Source organism: Acomys minous (genome assembly GCF_964271855.1).
Source record: "Acomys minous genome assembly, chromosome: 1".
In the NCBI taxonomy this organism is placed as follows: Eukaryota; Metazoa; Chordata; class Mammalia; order Rodentia; family Muridae; genus Acomys; species Acomys minous.
The window spans coordinates 139879254-139896100 of record NC_140483.1 but is presented as its reverse complement, the minus strand read 5'-3'; the positions used below and the strand labels follow the sequence as shown (position 1 = coordinate 139896100).

At 40.9% G+C, this 16847-nt stretch overlaps 1 protein-coding gene across 4 annotated transcripts in view; it reads right to left on the bottom strand.

The window, feature by feature from the left end:
• RNGTT (RNA guanylyltransferase and 5'-phosphatase) overlaps positions 1–16847 on the bottom strand; it is a 225814-nt gene that overhangs the window by 109115 nt on the left and 99852 nt on the right. For 3 of the 4 annotated variants that reach the window (XM_084782759.1, XM_084782756.1, XM_084782757.1), the window contains exon 13: positions 11119–11219. In XM_084782759.1, coding sequence (XP_084638885.1) covers positions 11119–11219 — 101 coding nt within the window. Of the gene's footprint in view, positions 1–10794; positions 10979–11118; positions 11220–16847 lie in introns of those variants that run through there. The other variant, XM_084782758.1, reaches the window with a different exon arrangement.

Below are 16847 nucleotides of genomic sequence, written 5' to 3'. Positions count from 1 at the left end.
CCACTGACTTAGGGGCTCGGCAACTGTAATCTTCTGGTACCCTCGCTCACCCGGAGCTGAGAGGATCTGCCACTCTCAAAATCTTTATCATTCCACAGGCTTAGTCTTGATGCTTAGAAGAAAGAAAAAATTTTTCTACAGATTATAAATAACTTATACTTTACCACATTGTTTTTTAAAAAGCTAAGATGGCAAACTGGGGGAACACAGTTTGAGGGTTTGGAACTAGGTGCTGGCCAGGCAGGGTTATGTGTACTGCAGGACAGTCACAGGGCAGGACATGCCAGGTGGGAGGAGGGGAGGACGGGTGCTTCTAGCTTGCTATGACTCTCATACTACCCGACTGAAGCCCAGGACCAGGTTCCCGAGGGGTTGGCTCTGTGTTACTCTTTCATTAGGTCTTGCGGTAAGGGAGGGAGGGCTCTAAAGAGCCAAGAGAAAGCAGCACAGGAAACAGCCTCATGGGTGTTTATAGCATATAAATACCTGATGGCCAGAAACGCTCACCCCCACCACCACCCATCGTTCTGGACATGGAAACTGACCGTGTTTCCCTGATCAGTCCCTCCCTTCTCACTCTGTGCCAAGTAGTTTAAAGCTCTAGCTTTTGAACATTAATCTTACCAGCCAATATAATAAACTATTTCTTGACAAAAGTAATATTGGGGTGTGTTTCTTGGGCTAGAATGCCTATTATAATCTCATGTATCCCAGGCTGGCTTTTAACTTCTGAGCCTCCTACCTCTACCTCTCTAGTGCAGGGGTTTGTAGAAGAAATGCCATTCATAAGAGACAAATGAAGCTGATTTGCATTAAGAAACTTTCTTGAGCCTAGGATGCCTAACTTCCAACCTCAGAATGCTACAACCTGACACCACAGAATTGCAACCCCATGCCAGGACCCAACCCTTTGGTCAGTACAGGACTGCCCTAATTTATATGATTTCAGTTCACATGCACTCTGTTTACATACAAGGATTACTCAACTAGAAATTACTTGTATAGCATTCATGCTAACTTCTAAGAATATACAGTGCCCAACTGGACTATCCTTCTTTGCATGGTATGAATTACATGCCAAGAAACCCACAAACAAAGAAACACCCCAATTTGTTATTTATCCTAAACAGGGACCTCTCCTTTCCTCATCCAAAGCTCCTAGTGGGACTCAAGTTCCTGTTCAGGCTCCTGTCCTCTTGAAGATTACTCCAGGAAGGAGCCTTCCTATTTTGGGGTAAAGGCTGACAGTGAGTGGATTCATAATCCACTACAGGAAGCTTAATGGTTTTTTTCTGTTTTATATTAAATATTTTTATTTTACATATACATTTATATTATTACACATAATTACAATAAACTACCTACAGCAAGATGAACCATGACACAATCAGGAATTATATAAATGTTACATTCTTAGTGTTTTCACTATTTGTATTTGGCAGCATTAAAGAAAACATCTTTCCTATCTTGGTGCATCTAAAATTCTGAATGCAAATCAGTATCTGTCATATCTCATCTCTATCAACTTAAAACATCTACCTAGACCTAAAAACATCTTAACCCCTGAACAACTAAGCTTAATTGTAAACTAAATTATTTAGTCTTCAACCCCACCAGAGACTGGAGAAGGAATAAACTTGATTATCTGAGTATACCAGGAGTGCCGGTTAGCAGCTTCCCAATGAGAAGATGACACAGTTTGTGACCTGAAGAGTCACGCAAAACTCTCTATAATGTTTGAGTATCACCTTCAGTCTTCTGGACCAATATATCTGACAGACAGGCAGGAACTATTGAGGAAGCTAAATGTTAACCTGCCCCGCAAGATGTGTCAACTGGTGCTACTGGGACGTGAAGGTCAATTGCTTTCTGATTGGATCTGAGGCCTATTCCACAAGAAGGCATCTGTGTATGGCACTGTAAACCTAGTCAAAGGCCCACTGCTTAGAAGGGAAGTCACAGGCTCTAGGGTAGAACCTATTACTACTGCTAAGTGGACATGTGCTCAAAGTACCTTATATATATTTATGTTAATGCACAGAAATTAATGTTTCTCTCAGAGTGAGTCAGAGAAGCATCTTTGTGCAGTAAAGCATCTTTGTGACTGTTGAATTCTCAGCCCTAAATAGGAAATTGGTGTCAACAACTCAAGACTTGGAAAACATACCCGAGGGGGGTATAAAGAATGCTGAGAGGTGGAGGACTGGGAGGTGTGCTTGAAATGCTTGTTTTTAATACATGTTTATACTCACAAACTCAAAGCAGTATCGTTACTTGTACAAGACTGGCACCAGTCAGCATCCTAACAGGAATGGGAGAGGATCTCATCAGGCTCAAACCCGAGCTACAGACCAAACAACAATCCACTGGTCATGGATCACTGCTGGTGGATGGGGAAGCAATTTCTTCTATGTTGTGGTCAATGCTAACTGAACTCAATGAGCTATAAAAGAAAAATTTTAAACTAAAAATAAAAGGAGGAGTAGCAAGAGGATTAAAAGGAGAGAGAGAGAAAAAAAATATTGGGAATGGAAGGGTCCACAAAATGTGGCAAAAAGAGTCTTGGTTGGATATGATCAAGGTATATTGTATACTTGTATACATGTACATGCATACATACATACATACACATTACATGGCAATCACTGCAGTCACTAAGCATTCTTTATAATACCATGGATGGTATTGTAACCTCCAAATTCCACTTCCTTAAAGTAGTAATAATAATAATAATAATAATAATAATAATAATAATAATAATAATAATAATAATAATCTGTTGATCATTCATTTCAAAACATAGGAGAAAAAAGAACACAGGGAAAAAAGGCCTACCCCTACACAGTTTATCATTAGCTATATTCTTGCTGATGCAATTCTTTCATACACAAGAATAGTTTTTCAATATTCTAAATATGCTACCAACACGGTGCTTTTACTTGACAGTAACACTAGTTCAAATAAATATAAAAAGCAAAATTAATCACTCTACTTTTAAGTAAACCTAAAAAGAAAAATCGTAATAGCAAGGATACTGTGGGGAGGTGGTTAAGACAGGGTCTCTCTACATACAGCCCTGGCTGTCCTGGAAGTTGCTATTTAGACTGGGCTGGCCTTGAACTCCTGAGATCTGCCTGTTTCTGTCACGTGAGTGCTGAGATTAAAGATGTATGCTATCATGGCACCCAGTGCAGAGGACATTTATGAGCAGGAAGTAAAACATTTTGATGACTACTAAGCCCATGTTTCTCTTCCTCTTCCTCCTCCTCTTCCTTTTCTTCCTCTTCCTCCTCCTGTCCTTCTTCTTCTTTTTTTTTTTCTTTCTGTTTTTGTTTTGTTTTGTTTTGTTTTGTTTGGGGGGGGTTGTTTTTTGGTTTTTTGTTTTGTTTTGGTTTTGGTTTTTTCAAGACAGTTTCTCTGTGTAGCCTTGGCTGACTCGGACTTTCTTTGTAGACCAAGATGGCCTCAAACTCACAGAGATCTGCCTGCCTCTGTGTTCCCAAGTGCTGGGATTAAAGGTGTGCGCCACTGCATCCAACTGTTTCTTATCTTCTAATGCACAGAGGCATTCGGTAAGAAACATACCTGGGCCCCTTGATAGAAAGAGGCCAGATTCCTCTTGAAGAACGACCCTGCAACAATGTCACAAGAATGCAGTCTAAGCTGTAGGTGGCAAGGTACAGTCACAGAACATATCTGGCCTGAAACATAGCTTTGAAAATAAAGCTTCAGTGAAACAAACCACTGCCATGTTCCTGCAGATAGATTTAGTCTATGTTAGCTTGTGCACTACAGTGGCAGAAAGGAATGACTAAATCAGAGAAATATACAGATCAAACATTAGAATACTTACTGTGTGGCCTTTTAAAATGTACTACCCTACTGTAAATCCTGCAACTACTTGCAGACTGACAGCATTTACTAGTAACTGGACAGAGACAGATGAACACACACCACCACCCCCCACCCCAAACCACTTGGAAATTGCCAGATACTCACTTTAAACAGATACTACCTTCCAAGGACAAAGAAGAAACCATATTCTCCTAGCTAAACAGAGTAGCCTCATAATAAACTGCTTTGTAACTCAAGAACGAAATTCTGCCATTTGCAGTCATATGGAAAGATGTGAAATATACCCAGAAAGATAAGTACCACACAACCTCATATGTGGATACAAAACACTTAATTCCACAGAAGTCAGGCTACTTCCCAGAAGATGGGAAGAGGGGAAAGAAAGACACAGAGACTGGTCAACGGAATCGAAGTTACAATTACATGGACAGAAGAATTAAGTATAAGACAAAAAAAGGCTTTGACCACAGATAACAATAATGATCTATACATTTAAAAAGATTAGAAAACAGGCTTTTGTAGGTTTTCACAATAAGGAAATGCGTACCTGATTTAAGCATTATACAATGTATATACATTACTGAAATATTATGTGGAGGCCAATTATTTATATTGCAAAATGTTTGTGTTTTCATCTATCAAGTAAAAAATAAATAAACAGCAAGCCTAAATGGAGTAGCAAGTCCACAAACAGAGTTTGTACTTATTTCCAAATTATTGGATATATAACAAGAAATACTTGGCAACTGGAGGAATTGATATTGGCTCTCTGACCCTTAGAGTAAGAGTCATCGTTCTAGGAAAGGCCAAATGAAAGCCCTACTGTAAGAACTTTATTCTCCTGGTTCAGCTGTTGCATGGGAGGCATGCTGCCTCCTTCTGCTAACCTAGGCCTAGTCCTGGAAGCGTCTAGCCTCCAGACAATCTAACCTAGGCCTAGAACATTTTCAGCCTCTGAGACTTACTGTTTAATAAGCTCACCCTTTCTTGTTCTTCCTGAGCTCTGGGCTGGCTGGTTCAACTCAGCTGTTCTGGCTCAAAGTCTTCTCCCACTCAACTTATTTAATCTGGCTTCTCTGGGCCCAGAATTGCTCTGCTTGACCTCAAACTAACTCAGCAACTTGCTCTAATCTTCTGGCTTCTTCTCATTTTCTGGCTCATTCCATCTTCACCTGAGTTCTCTCTCTGAAACCCATCTCTCTATTACTATCCTGGTAAAACTACCTCCTCTCTGTAAAACTGCCTCTTCAGTAGCTTCTCTTCCCTCTCTCTTCTCCTGTTAGTTGTATCCTATTTTGTCTGATCTGTCACCTTTTCTGCCACTCACTTAGACATTACTTTCAAACCTGGGTGTATCCTTCTACAAACTAACTTTTCCTTTGTTTGAGATTAAAGGCATGTACCACCATGCCTGGATCTAAGTTTTTCTTTACCTGATACTTGCTCTATACCAGGCAGCCTTGAATTCAGATCTGTTTGTCTCTGTCTCCTGGATTAAAGACATGTTTGTATTCTAGCCAGATCACAAAGACCTAGAAGGTCTTTGGATGTGATCTCTTGTCAGAACAGCCACGTTCTGAGTTCACTTTCCTCTACACCCTACAACTTACCTACTCTACCAAAGCATAAAGCAAAAGTGATAAATCATCCCCAAGGGAAATGAGATCAGTAGCATCATCAAAGGCATAGAATGATGACAAATTATCACAACTTAATCAGGTTGTTACACCAATCACATGCAAATGCTATCTTTAGTAAGGCAAATCAACACAGCCTCTGCAATCTTTTATAAAAATATAAGTTCCAAGTGCTTGGGTTTCTCTATCAACCTGAAATACCATTAGATGCCTGCCTTAACTTGACATGACCAATGGTCACAGTATACGTCCACAGCACACGGTTTCCTGCGCTCAGCTATAGCATGATCCACAGAGTGATCCTTTCTTTTAAAAAAATGTATTTATTATGTCACATATTAAATGTTGGACATAAACTATTTTATTAAATTCCCACAAGAAGAATTGCAGGGTCCAGAGACCCTTTGCTCTGTACATAACAATGTGCTGTACTAGCATATTCTAGAGAACTGCTGTTTCGTTTGCATGTCAATCAGTTGGCATTGTTTGGACCTTTTGACCTTTATGAAAAAAGTTGCCAATAAAATTCAAGCTTAATTTTTTTTGTATAGACACAGTTTTTATTTATTTTTCTTTGGTATATGCCTGAGAAAAGAATACCTGGGTCATTTTGGTTAAGTCCATTCTTAGCACTCCAAGGAACTGCCAAACTCTCTGCCAAAGCAGCTGCATCGACTGCCAACGTCAACCTCAACACATGGCGGCTTTCGTTCTACATTTTCATCATCACTCACTGCTGTCTTTTTTAAGACTTTCCAAAAACAGTAGCCTCTGCAACGGTTTGAATGAAAAACTGTCCCAATGGGCTCATGTATTCGGACACTTGGTCCCAACTAGTGGCACTGTTTGCAGAGGTTGTGAAACTTTTAGGAAGAGGAGTCAGTTTGCTGGAAGAAATACATCACTGGAGGCAGGCTCTGAGAATGTACAGCCTTGCCCAGATTCCAGTTTGCTTTCTCTGTTTTCTACAATGTCAACAAAAAAAATGTAATCATACAACTTCCTGCTCCAACCACCTGCAGCCACACCACACCTGCCATCAGGAATTCGAACCATAAGCCAAAATAAACTTTCTTCCTTAAGTTGCTTCTAGTCATGATTTAATCACAGCAAAAGAAGTGTAAGTAATATAGTCTCTTTCAGCAATTTATAATTATATGCATTTAAAAAGAAAAAATTAACAGGGACATGTTGCAATACATATCTAATAATGTTTATTATAAAAAGTCTGTAATTATTACAGCAGTATTATCTAGCCCACTATTAATCAATAAAAGACACAGACACCTGTTGTATTTTAGAATAAGCCTTACTTCACCTGGGGCTGGGCAGATATTAACCCCCTAAACTACCTTCCATTATCTCCCGGCCCCCATCCTAAGCCATCTGCTTTAACCATTTCATTCTGGGCTATTTCCCATCCATAATCCCAAAATACTTGCTTAAGTTGTTCATCTGAGCCACTTCTTTCCATGGGGAGCTTCAGAGTCCCTCCCCAGGGCCCAGGTGTTCTTTCCTACCCTCCTCCTCCCTTCCTGTTCCTTCCTCCTCTTCCAGCACCTCTCTCCTGCCTAAGATCCCTCCCTCTCTCCCAGAAGCCCTTCATCTTTGGCCACACCTCCTCACTCTGCCCTGCCCAGGTGTGTAGGGATTTATTCAGCCAATCAGGGATAACTTAAAAGCCAGGTTTACAAACACCACTTTGGGGTATGTGAGTGTCTGCTCCTTAAAGACAGCAAGTAGACCTCAGGAGGTAAAATAATCAACAATCAAATACAAAGCACCAGGCCATGCTGTTACAGGGACATGAATCAAACAGGAAATGGTTCACAGAAAAAGCTGCATTTATACAGTACACCAATTCTAAAATGAGTGGAAAGGAAAGAGTATGGTCTTTTACATCTACTTACATGGAAATAAGAGAACTGGCATGAGTTCAACGCCAGCCTGGTCTACACAACTAGTTCCAGGACAGCCAGGGCCACGGAGAAACCCTGTCTCAAAAAGCAATCACAAACAAAAACAAAAAAAATTCAAGAGAAGCAGTAACAAATTTCTAAATGTATCTATCATGTACCAGATCTGTCCTAAATATTTTATAGATTTATTCCTCATAAAAGTCTTAAGAGGCCAATTTCTAGTTTACCAATTGTAGTGGTTTGAATGAGAATATTATGTTCATGTCTGAATACTTGGTCCCCAGTAGGCAGAACTGTTCGAGAAAGATCAGGAGATGTAGCCTTGTAGGAGAAGCTGTCATGGGGGTGAGAGTGGAAGTGAGCTTTCAAAAGCTCTCCTCCAACCCCCTCCACCCCTCTTCCTGCTTGTCTCAAGGTGAGCGCTCTCAGCTACTATTCCAGTGTCACGCCTGCCTGACTGTTCTCAGGGTCCCCACCATGACGGTCATGGACTCTCAAGTAGCCCTCTAAAACCTTCAGGCCCAAATTAACACTTTATTTCAAAAGCTGCCTTGTCATAGTGTTTTATCACAGCAACAGAAAAGTAACTAAGACACTGATGAAGAATCGGAGGCACAGAAAGAAAGCACTGTGATGAGGCCATGGAGCTAGAGCAAGACTGTTTCACCCCAAGCAGTGTGGCTCTCAAATCTGCGTTCTTCATTATTATGCAATTCAATAAATCTACACCCTTCACTGTAAATCAATAATATTGTACTCAAGAGTTTACAATTTTTGGCTGGAGAGATAGCTCAGTGGTTAAGAGCACTGACTGCTCTTCCTGAGTCAATTCCCAGCAACCACATGGTGGCTCCCAACCACCTATAATGTGATCTAATGCTGGCATGCAGGTGAACTTGCTGTGATAGAGCACTCACATACATAAAATAAGTAAATGAATCTTGAAAAATAAAAAGTTTACAATTTTCAAAGTGAAGACCACCTGTGTGATTTGAGCAGTAACTGTGGATTTGGGATATAAACTACTTAATATAAAAGCACAATATTTTCAAAACAACAGAATTTTTAAAGCTATGTTTATAAAACTTAACACTTAAATTGCTAAGATAAACAAAACCTATTTTTGGCCATGATGAAGTGATTAGATTAATATAACTTCCATAGAGTTGGAAAGTCAAATTCAGATTTTTAGTTGCTACCAGTGGGGTAATAAATGGCAGAATAGATTTTCTCTTCCTATTGAATTCGAACCTAACGGGAACTATTATTACTGTATTATAGCACCTAAATGAAACTCAAAGTCACACGAAGAAACCTACAAAATCTCACTGCAAACATTTTCAAAAATTGTAATTATATTATTCAAAACATACTATTACATTTTAAATTTCCAAGAAACATTTGAAATCAATTTAAAAAGACACTGAATTATCTCATGGTATTTAATGTTTATGCCTCATTTGTACATGTTCTGCTCCATACATTGCAGACACTGCTACTTTATATTTACTTGTGTGGACGTGGAACGGAGTGCGTATCTGTGCGCCACCTGTGTGCGCAGGAGCCTGCAGAGGTCAGAAACGGGTACTGGATCCCCTAGATCTGTAGTTACAGGAGGCTGTTAAGTTGCCATGTAGGGGCTCCTCACCCCCACTGAACCTGGACAGAGTTACACTCTAACTTCAAACAGGCCTATCTGCAGCAACTGCGCTGCTGTGGAGACAGCCTCACTTACACAGTTAAAATATGTAACACACTCTAGCTAACAAATACACATCCTGTAACAGTTACCACATATTAGTTCATATTACTATCTTTAATTGACACCTATTTTAAATAAACTATGTACCGACAATGATATACCTTAATACATCAAAAAGTCACATTAAACAGTGACGTGTGGATGTTCAAAATGTAATGTATTTTTGTTTTTAAAAAGTATGTATTTTTAAAAGAAAAAACTGGAAAATAACATGAAAAAAGCATTCAGTTACATTGAACTACATCTAATTTTTGCCAACTTGTAGAAAGGGTCATTCTGTTTATCATCAAGAGGCTCTTAAGTATTATTATCAGAACTATAGCCTATTAAAAACCAAAACACAGCCGGGCATGGTGGGGCAGGCCTTTAATCCCAGCACTCAGGAGGCAAAGGCAAATGGGTCTCTGTGAGTTCGAGGCCAGCCTGCTCTACAAAGTGAGTACAGGACAGCCAAGGCTACACAGAGAAAACCTGTCTCAAAAAAACAAAAATAAACCAAAACACAAGATTTTTCAAAATTGGGTGAAACAACCAATACTAGATACAATAGCCAATATTCACTAACCAAATAGTATAAACATAGTATTAGAGAAAAAGAAAATATTAGTCATGAAGCAATTCAATAAATTTTACTATCTTCTTGAAATCTTACTTGCCAGTGTGCTCAGCAGTTGACAACACTTACTATTTTTAGCACCTGCTGCTTGTGCAGAGACCCAGGTTCGGCTCCCAACATCTGGCAGTCCACAACTGCCTATGACTCCAGCTACAGAGGATTTAACAGCTTCTTTTGACTTCCTCAGTTATCAGGCATGCACGTGGTATACACACATATATTTAGGCACTCATTTTCCAAAGCCAGGTTTGGTGGCTCACACCTAAAATCCCAACACTAAGGAGGCTGAGAGAGGACCTCCATTAGTTCTAGGCCAGGTTGGCTAGACAGATTCAACATCTTTGACTATAAAACTAATGAACCCATGTGCAGAATTCAACTGATAAGGTTTTTAGTAACATCTACATTTTATAGTGAAGATCATTTAAAATTTGAAAAAAACTTTGTTGTCTATCTTGGGTATATACAAAAAAAAAGATATGTGAAAATGAGATACATACAGAAAATAGAGACTATTTTACTTCCTTTTTAGAGTAATATAGACTAGCCTATAAACAATAGAGCCTTATATGAAATATGATTTCATGTAAATCTGGCAGTGGGTGTGGGGACAGACCTCATGAAGATAACTACATGTGGTGATACAGGCTCATAATCCCAACGCCTAGGAAGCAGTAAGATCTTGAGTTCAAGGGCAGAAGCCTACCACAGAGGTCCTCTGAAAGACGCTACCCAGATGCTGAGACTCACAGGGGTACAGGGAGTCTTATGGAAGAGTTGGGGGATAGAAGGACCTGGAGGGGACAGGAGCGCGACAAGGAGACCAATGGAGCCAACAAACCCAGGCAGAGGAGTGGGGGGAGGGGTGCTGCAGAGACTGATGCACCAAGGACCATGCACAGTGAGGACCTAGACCCCCCTGCTCAGATGTAGTAGACAGGCAGCACAGTCTCTTTGTGGGTCCCATAATATGGGGAGTAGGGGCCACCTCTAACATGGACTCTGGTACCCACTCATTGGTCACTTCCCCCTAGTGGAGTGGTCTTGCCAGGCCACAGATGAAGAGGATGCAGGCAGTCCAGATGAGACTTGATTGCCTGAAGTCAGATGATAGGGGAGAAGGGCTTCTCCTTTCTGAGAACTAGGGGAGGAGGATGGGCGGTTGTGGGAGGATGGGACCTGGAGGAGGCTACAATAGAGATGTAAAGTGAATAAATTAAAAATAAAATAAAATAAAATATCTTGAGTTTAAGAATAGCTGAGGCTGCAAGGCAAAACCAGATTTCAAAAATGAAACAAAATCCCACTGGGCCTGGAGTGCACACTCACCCTTCTCCTCCCATTCTTGTTATCTTAAGTCGAAAATCCACAGAGTTCAGGCTGGGAGGTTTCCATTTCAAAATATCATCACATCGACCAGGTTTGTATTTCTAACATGAATTAAAAATAAAAGCAATTAGTAAGAAGTTAAAATTTAGGGTTCAATTCAAACATACTTTTACTTTTTATTAAGTAAAATTGCTACTCTTTATTTTCTTTTTGTTTTTGTTTGTTTGCTTGCTTGCTTGCTTGCTTGTTTGTGTGCATGTGATTGTGCATATGCCAAGGCTTATGTGTGGAGGTCAGACAAAGCTTGCAGGATGAGCCGGGCATGGTGGCGCACTCCTTTAATCCCAGCACTCGGGAGGCAGAGGCAGGTGGATCACTGTGAGTTCAAGGCCAGCCTGGTCTACAGAGCAAGTCTAGGACAGCCAAGGCTACACAGAGAGACCCTGTCTCAAAACACACACACAAAATAAACAAACAAACAAACAAATAAAAAACCAGCCCACCACCTTGCAGGATGTTGGGTCTCAAGAAATCCCTTTCCCCTAACTCTGCCGTTTAGACAAAAGCCAGCGTTCCCTCAGGGACTCCCCCTCCCTAAGCTTCTCCCCTCCCCTCTATAGCCCAGTCATTTTGACTCTGTGGCTCCTTTCAGGCCTCTTAGCCTTCCCCACTCTTCTCTTCTCCCACACCCCACGCCATGGCCTGGTTTAGTCTGGACTCTTCAGGCGCCTCTGAATGCTCCCTAGTATCTACAATAAACCCACTCCACTCCACCATACTAGGAGCAGAAACGTCTTCTTTTTTTTTTTTTTTTTCAATTCATCTGCTGCTGACACCACAGGAGTGACATAAATGAACTCCACTCCACACCAATCTGCTGTCTGACTCTCCTAAGATGGGTATGGGTCATGTGTTTCTGCTGGCTTCTGCCTCCCACCAAATGCCAGAGTCTAACTCTTCAGCTGCTTCATAGCCCCACGTGCTCTCCCTGTCTCTGCTCAATGTCTCTCTGGCTCTTCCAGCCTGCTAAGTCCTCCTGGGGCATCTCTCTATGTTCTCCATATGGACACATGTCTCTTTTGAAAGACACTTACCTGTTTCCTCTATCAGAACCCTCCCTTTCCCCAAAGCCTGCCAGTCCTGTAGGAACTGTCTGCTCTGCCTCCTCAGCTGCTTTCTACTCTCCTCCACCACTGGATCACTGTGAGCCCAGAGCTGCCTGCTTTGCCTACTATTACTATAAAGCCACACCAATGTGCTACAAAAAGCTTCTCTTGCTCTACTGAGTCCCCTGTCACCTAAAAAGGGAAGCCTCTCCCCTATGACTTGGGACATCTCTCTGACAAGTCTCTCATTTCCCTTGGGGACACCCTGAATTCAAATTCTTGCCACCACTGACATCTATCCTCCTCGGGCCTTTGTTCTCAGCTCCTTCCTGGAGCCTGGGCTCACTACCTCTAGGAGCGCCCAGTCCCACAGCTTCTCTAAGCCCACCTGGGCCACTGCACTGTCTCTCAGGTCCCTCTTGGAGCTTAAAGGAACCCTCCCTCCTTAGGAGCCACATTTCCAACCCTTTCTCCTTTTCTCCTAGGACTCAATTTCTTCCACGGCTTGAGATTTTATTAAAGCCTCACTATGGTACTACAGACAGTTTCTCCTCAGTACAGATCAATGACACACTACATTTGCAAATTCTCTCATATGATAACAACTTCTGCCACCACACAAACAAATGATCCCCAAATCTCTTCTATTTGCTCTGCTTTACCCAACATCACAGGTATTTCATTTCACCTCTAAGGCTTCTCTATTTTTCACTCTTAAAAATCTTTTATCTCTACGATTTCTTTGCTCTCTACTCTCAAAAAAAAAAAAAATCTCTTAACAATACACTATAAGCTATCTCGGGATTGGCAAGTTCATTGGGTATGGTTTAAAAATCTGTACCACAAGCAGGGGATGGTGGAGCATGCCTTTAATCCCAGCACTTGGAAGGCAGAGGCAGATTGATCTCTGTAAATTCAAGGCTGCCTTGTCTACAAAGCAAGTCCAGGACAGACAAGATAACATAGAAAAACCCTGTCTCAGGGAGGCGGGGTGTGGGAAGACTTAAAACAAAAGGATTATAGTTTAAAAATCCATACATAAGTAATCTTAATTTGCTACAACATTTTTATATATATATAATAAAATTCATGTTTAGAATATAGTTTATATGTAATTTGAACTTTTTGGTTAAAAATAAATCTACCAAAAATTAGACATTTTAAATACCAATCACATGGCTCATCACACAGCTATCTTGGCTGATAACATACAATTTAACTTCACCACAATCCTGATTTAGATGGCCCTGTGATGTAAACCAACTAAGGCAGCACCTATAAAACTTCTCCATCCCATGAGCCCTTGGTTTATCATTGTATCTCCTCTTTAGACTAAGTAGGCAATCACACAAGTCTCCAAAATAGTTTGGATTAGTATGGATTTTTGTATAATCATAAATTTTTAGGGTAATAAAGATACATTCAGGTTAACAGTAATTGAACTAAAGATGTATGTCTAGCCTCTTTGTCTTTGCTTACTTTACTAAGCTTCAGCTATTTGGAAAAACTAGTCATCTAAGAAACTGTGATATTCTGTAATAGCACATTATAAAAGGATAAAAAATGGTAAGGTTTCCAGTCTCTATGTGGACTGTATTTATTATGGTCTATTAAATTCCCAGTTTCACTATGAACTATGTTTATGGTTTACAGTGTAATTTTTATGCTATAGGATCGTCTATTAAATCTTCAACTCTATATAGTTAATGCTCAAACTTAATAAGGATAAAGATGTAAAATTGGAGTCTTATAAGAGGTACTAATTTGTTGTAAACTGTAAAGATAATTAAGACATGTAAGTCATAGTCAGCTATCTTATAAATGATCAAATTCTTTAAAGTGCACAAAACCATGCTCTTAGTCATGTCAAGTACAAGTGTGAGTCACTGAGTGACAAGCTTTACTATCTTTCTGTGTGTTTTCAAAGTTAAGTCTAAAGCAAGTAACTAAAAACATATAAAGTTTAATTCAGTTACACTTAAAATAGTCCTCAAACTCTTCAGAGATCTGCTCAATATGGCATTTAAAATGTGTAGTTGAAGGAGGAGGAGGAAGAGGAGAAGAAGGAAGAAGGAAAAATAAAGGAAGAAGAAGAAGGAGGAGGAGGAGGAGGAGAAGTTGTTGCTGTTGTTGTTGTTGTTGTTGTTGTTGTTGTTGTTGTTGTTGTTGTTCCCTTGATAGACAGAAATGCCAGCTCCTAGCAGGGACGGTATGGTCTCCAACTCATTGTGGTAACATTAACCCGTGGGAAAAACTGCTCCATGCCTTGCCCACAGCCAGGGTCTTCCCACGGTGTGGACACTGTTGGATTGACAGCTCTATACTGTCTTCACAGAGCAAATCAGTTTTCCTCTTCCACAGGAAAATGTCTCAGACCTTCTGGGTCTGGCAGCCTAAGGCCAATGCTGTCCTGTGCAATAGCCGAAGAGCTATAACCTCTGCCTCCCCCCATCCCGATGAAGCCATCAGGACCACAGGAGCCCAGGATAACCAGTAAGTAATGGGTTAAGTCTCTCGTTTTGACTGATACGTAGGCCATTTGTATTATAGTTCCTGCGATAATTTGTACTTCTCAGATCTCTGATGATATTAACAACTATTACTGTAACTTTATGTTAACAGCAGCAAGCAAACCAGCTCCTTCCCCATGGCTGCAAATGTCTTACTTCCTTCCAAATCAGGCATGCTTAATAGAGCTAGTAGGTGTCCTGCTAAGAAAAGCAAAGTTTATCCTGCTGACAGACTTCACTCTTAAAGAGATAAACTCAAGAAACAGGTTTCAAAGTAACTTTTTACTATTTAAAGGAACTTGCTTTGCACTTGACTACTCTCAGTAATCAACCACATGTGTCTCACAGTTAAAAAAAAATTAAAGTTTATGTGAGTTCTGATGGTCTAAAAAGGTGTTTTAAGATGTATAAGTGTAAATGGTAAAGGTCTAAAGTAATTTAAGGTCTATAAAACGTATTACCTCTCTATGCCATTGGCACACTAAGACCTAAAGAGTTGAGAGTTGTAACATTACTCAGTGGAGTACTGATAAGCTACTAATCGAGCCCAGGTAAAGCACTGCTACTGTTACCACAGACAACAGGCTCAACATTTTAAATTTCCTTTGGTTGTTTTCTAAGTATAGACAAAAAGGCCTTCTCATTCGTGCTAAACACAAGTCACTCTTACTGTAACTCCTAAGTGTGAGTCTGCTGCCTTTTCTATGATATAGGTATCAGTATGGATTACAAACAGTGGTAACACTATGTCTAAAACTTTTGCCAATTGACTTGGATCCACCTCTCGAAGGTCAAAGGGACTTAAGATTAAGCACTCCTGTCAATCACCAATCTAAGTCTCCTCACCTGTCTACTATGGAGGGTGACTTCTCCCTTCTCCAGTTTTGGAACCCCAGTGCCCCAACTACCAGAACCATGGTCCTGGAATCTTCAAATGTATACTCAAGATTAAAAAAAAAAATTCCCCTAAACTCCTTAACTTTAACTTTACCTTCTGTCCCTAGTCTGTATTTGTCCCAGCAGATTTCCAATCAACTGCAGACTACTCCAAACCTGCCTGTAATGCACCAGCCCCAAGTGTTCCTTGGGACCTGCATCCCAGACTGGGCCCTGCAGAAACTGGGCACTGAGCTAGACAGATGTCGGGAGCCTGCACTTCTACTCCCCACCCATTCTTTGGTCATCACTGCAGCCATCCTGGGACCCTAGACAACGATGCCTCAATTTCAGTGGGAAATAATTATAAAAGACTACATCCTTCCTATAACATCGACTAAAAGGCTGGAATGTTAACTCTCAAGAAATTCCTTTTCCTCTCACTCAGCTTGGTGGTGCACACCTATAATCCCAGCAATCAGAAGGCAGAGGCAGGCAGATCTCTGTGAGTTCCAGGCCAGCCTGGTCTACAAAAGTGAGTCCAAGACAGCCAGGGCTACACACAGAAACCCTGTCTCGAACAAAAGAAGGGAAGGAGAGGGGAGGGGAGGAAGAGAAATAAAGGAAGGAAGGAAGAAAATAAAGAAATTCCTTTCCCCAAAGACTGGCACTTAGACAAAAGCAAGAATTCCCTACTTGCTAAAAGGAGTCCAGGCCACCTTGTACCCTCAGCCTCTCCAGCCCCTGAGCTTCAGCCCCATCCCTCCAGCCTCTGACCCCTACTAACCTCAGCCATGTTGGATTGACTTTTGTTTCCTGCATTTTCTCTGGGGCTCCTGGTCAGTTGTTCCTCTCTTACTACAAGGCTACATACACACCAAAGATACAGGGAAATGGAGCAGAATTAAGAGTACAAAAATAGCCCTATGTATATAATTAACAATGGCACTAAGTCCATTCAATAGAGAAAGAATATTCTCTTCAAGAAATAAATGCTGGGGCCGGGCATGGTGGCGCATGCCTTTAATCCCAGCACTCGGGAGGCAGAGGCAGAGGCAGAGGCAGAGGCAAGAGAATCGCAGTGAGTTTGAGGACAGCCAAGGCCACACAGAGAAATCCTGTCTCGGAAGAAAGAAAGAAAGAAAGAAAGAAAGAAAGAAAGAAAGAAAGAAAGAAAGGAGGGAGGGAGGGAGGGAGGGAGGGAGGGAGGGAGGGAGGGAGGAAAAGAAATAGCGCT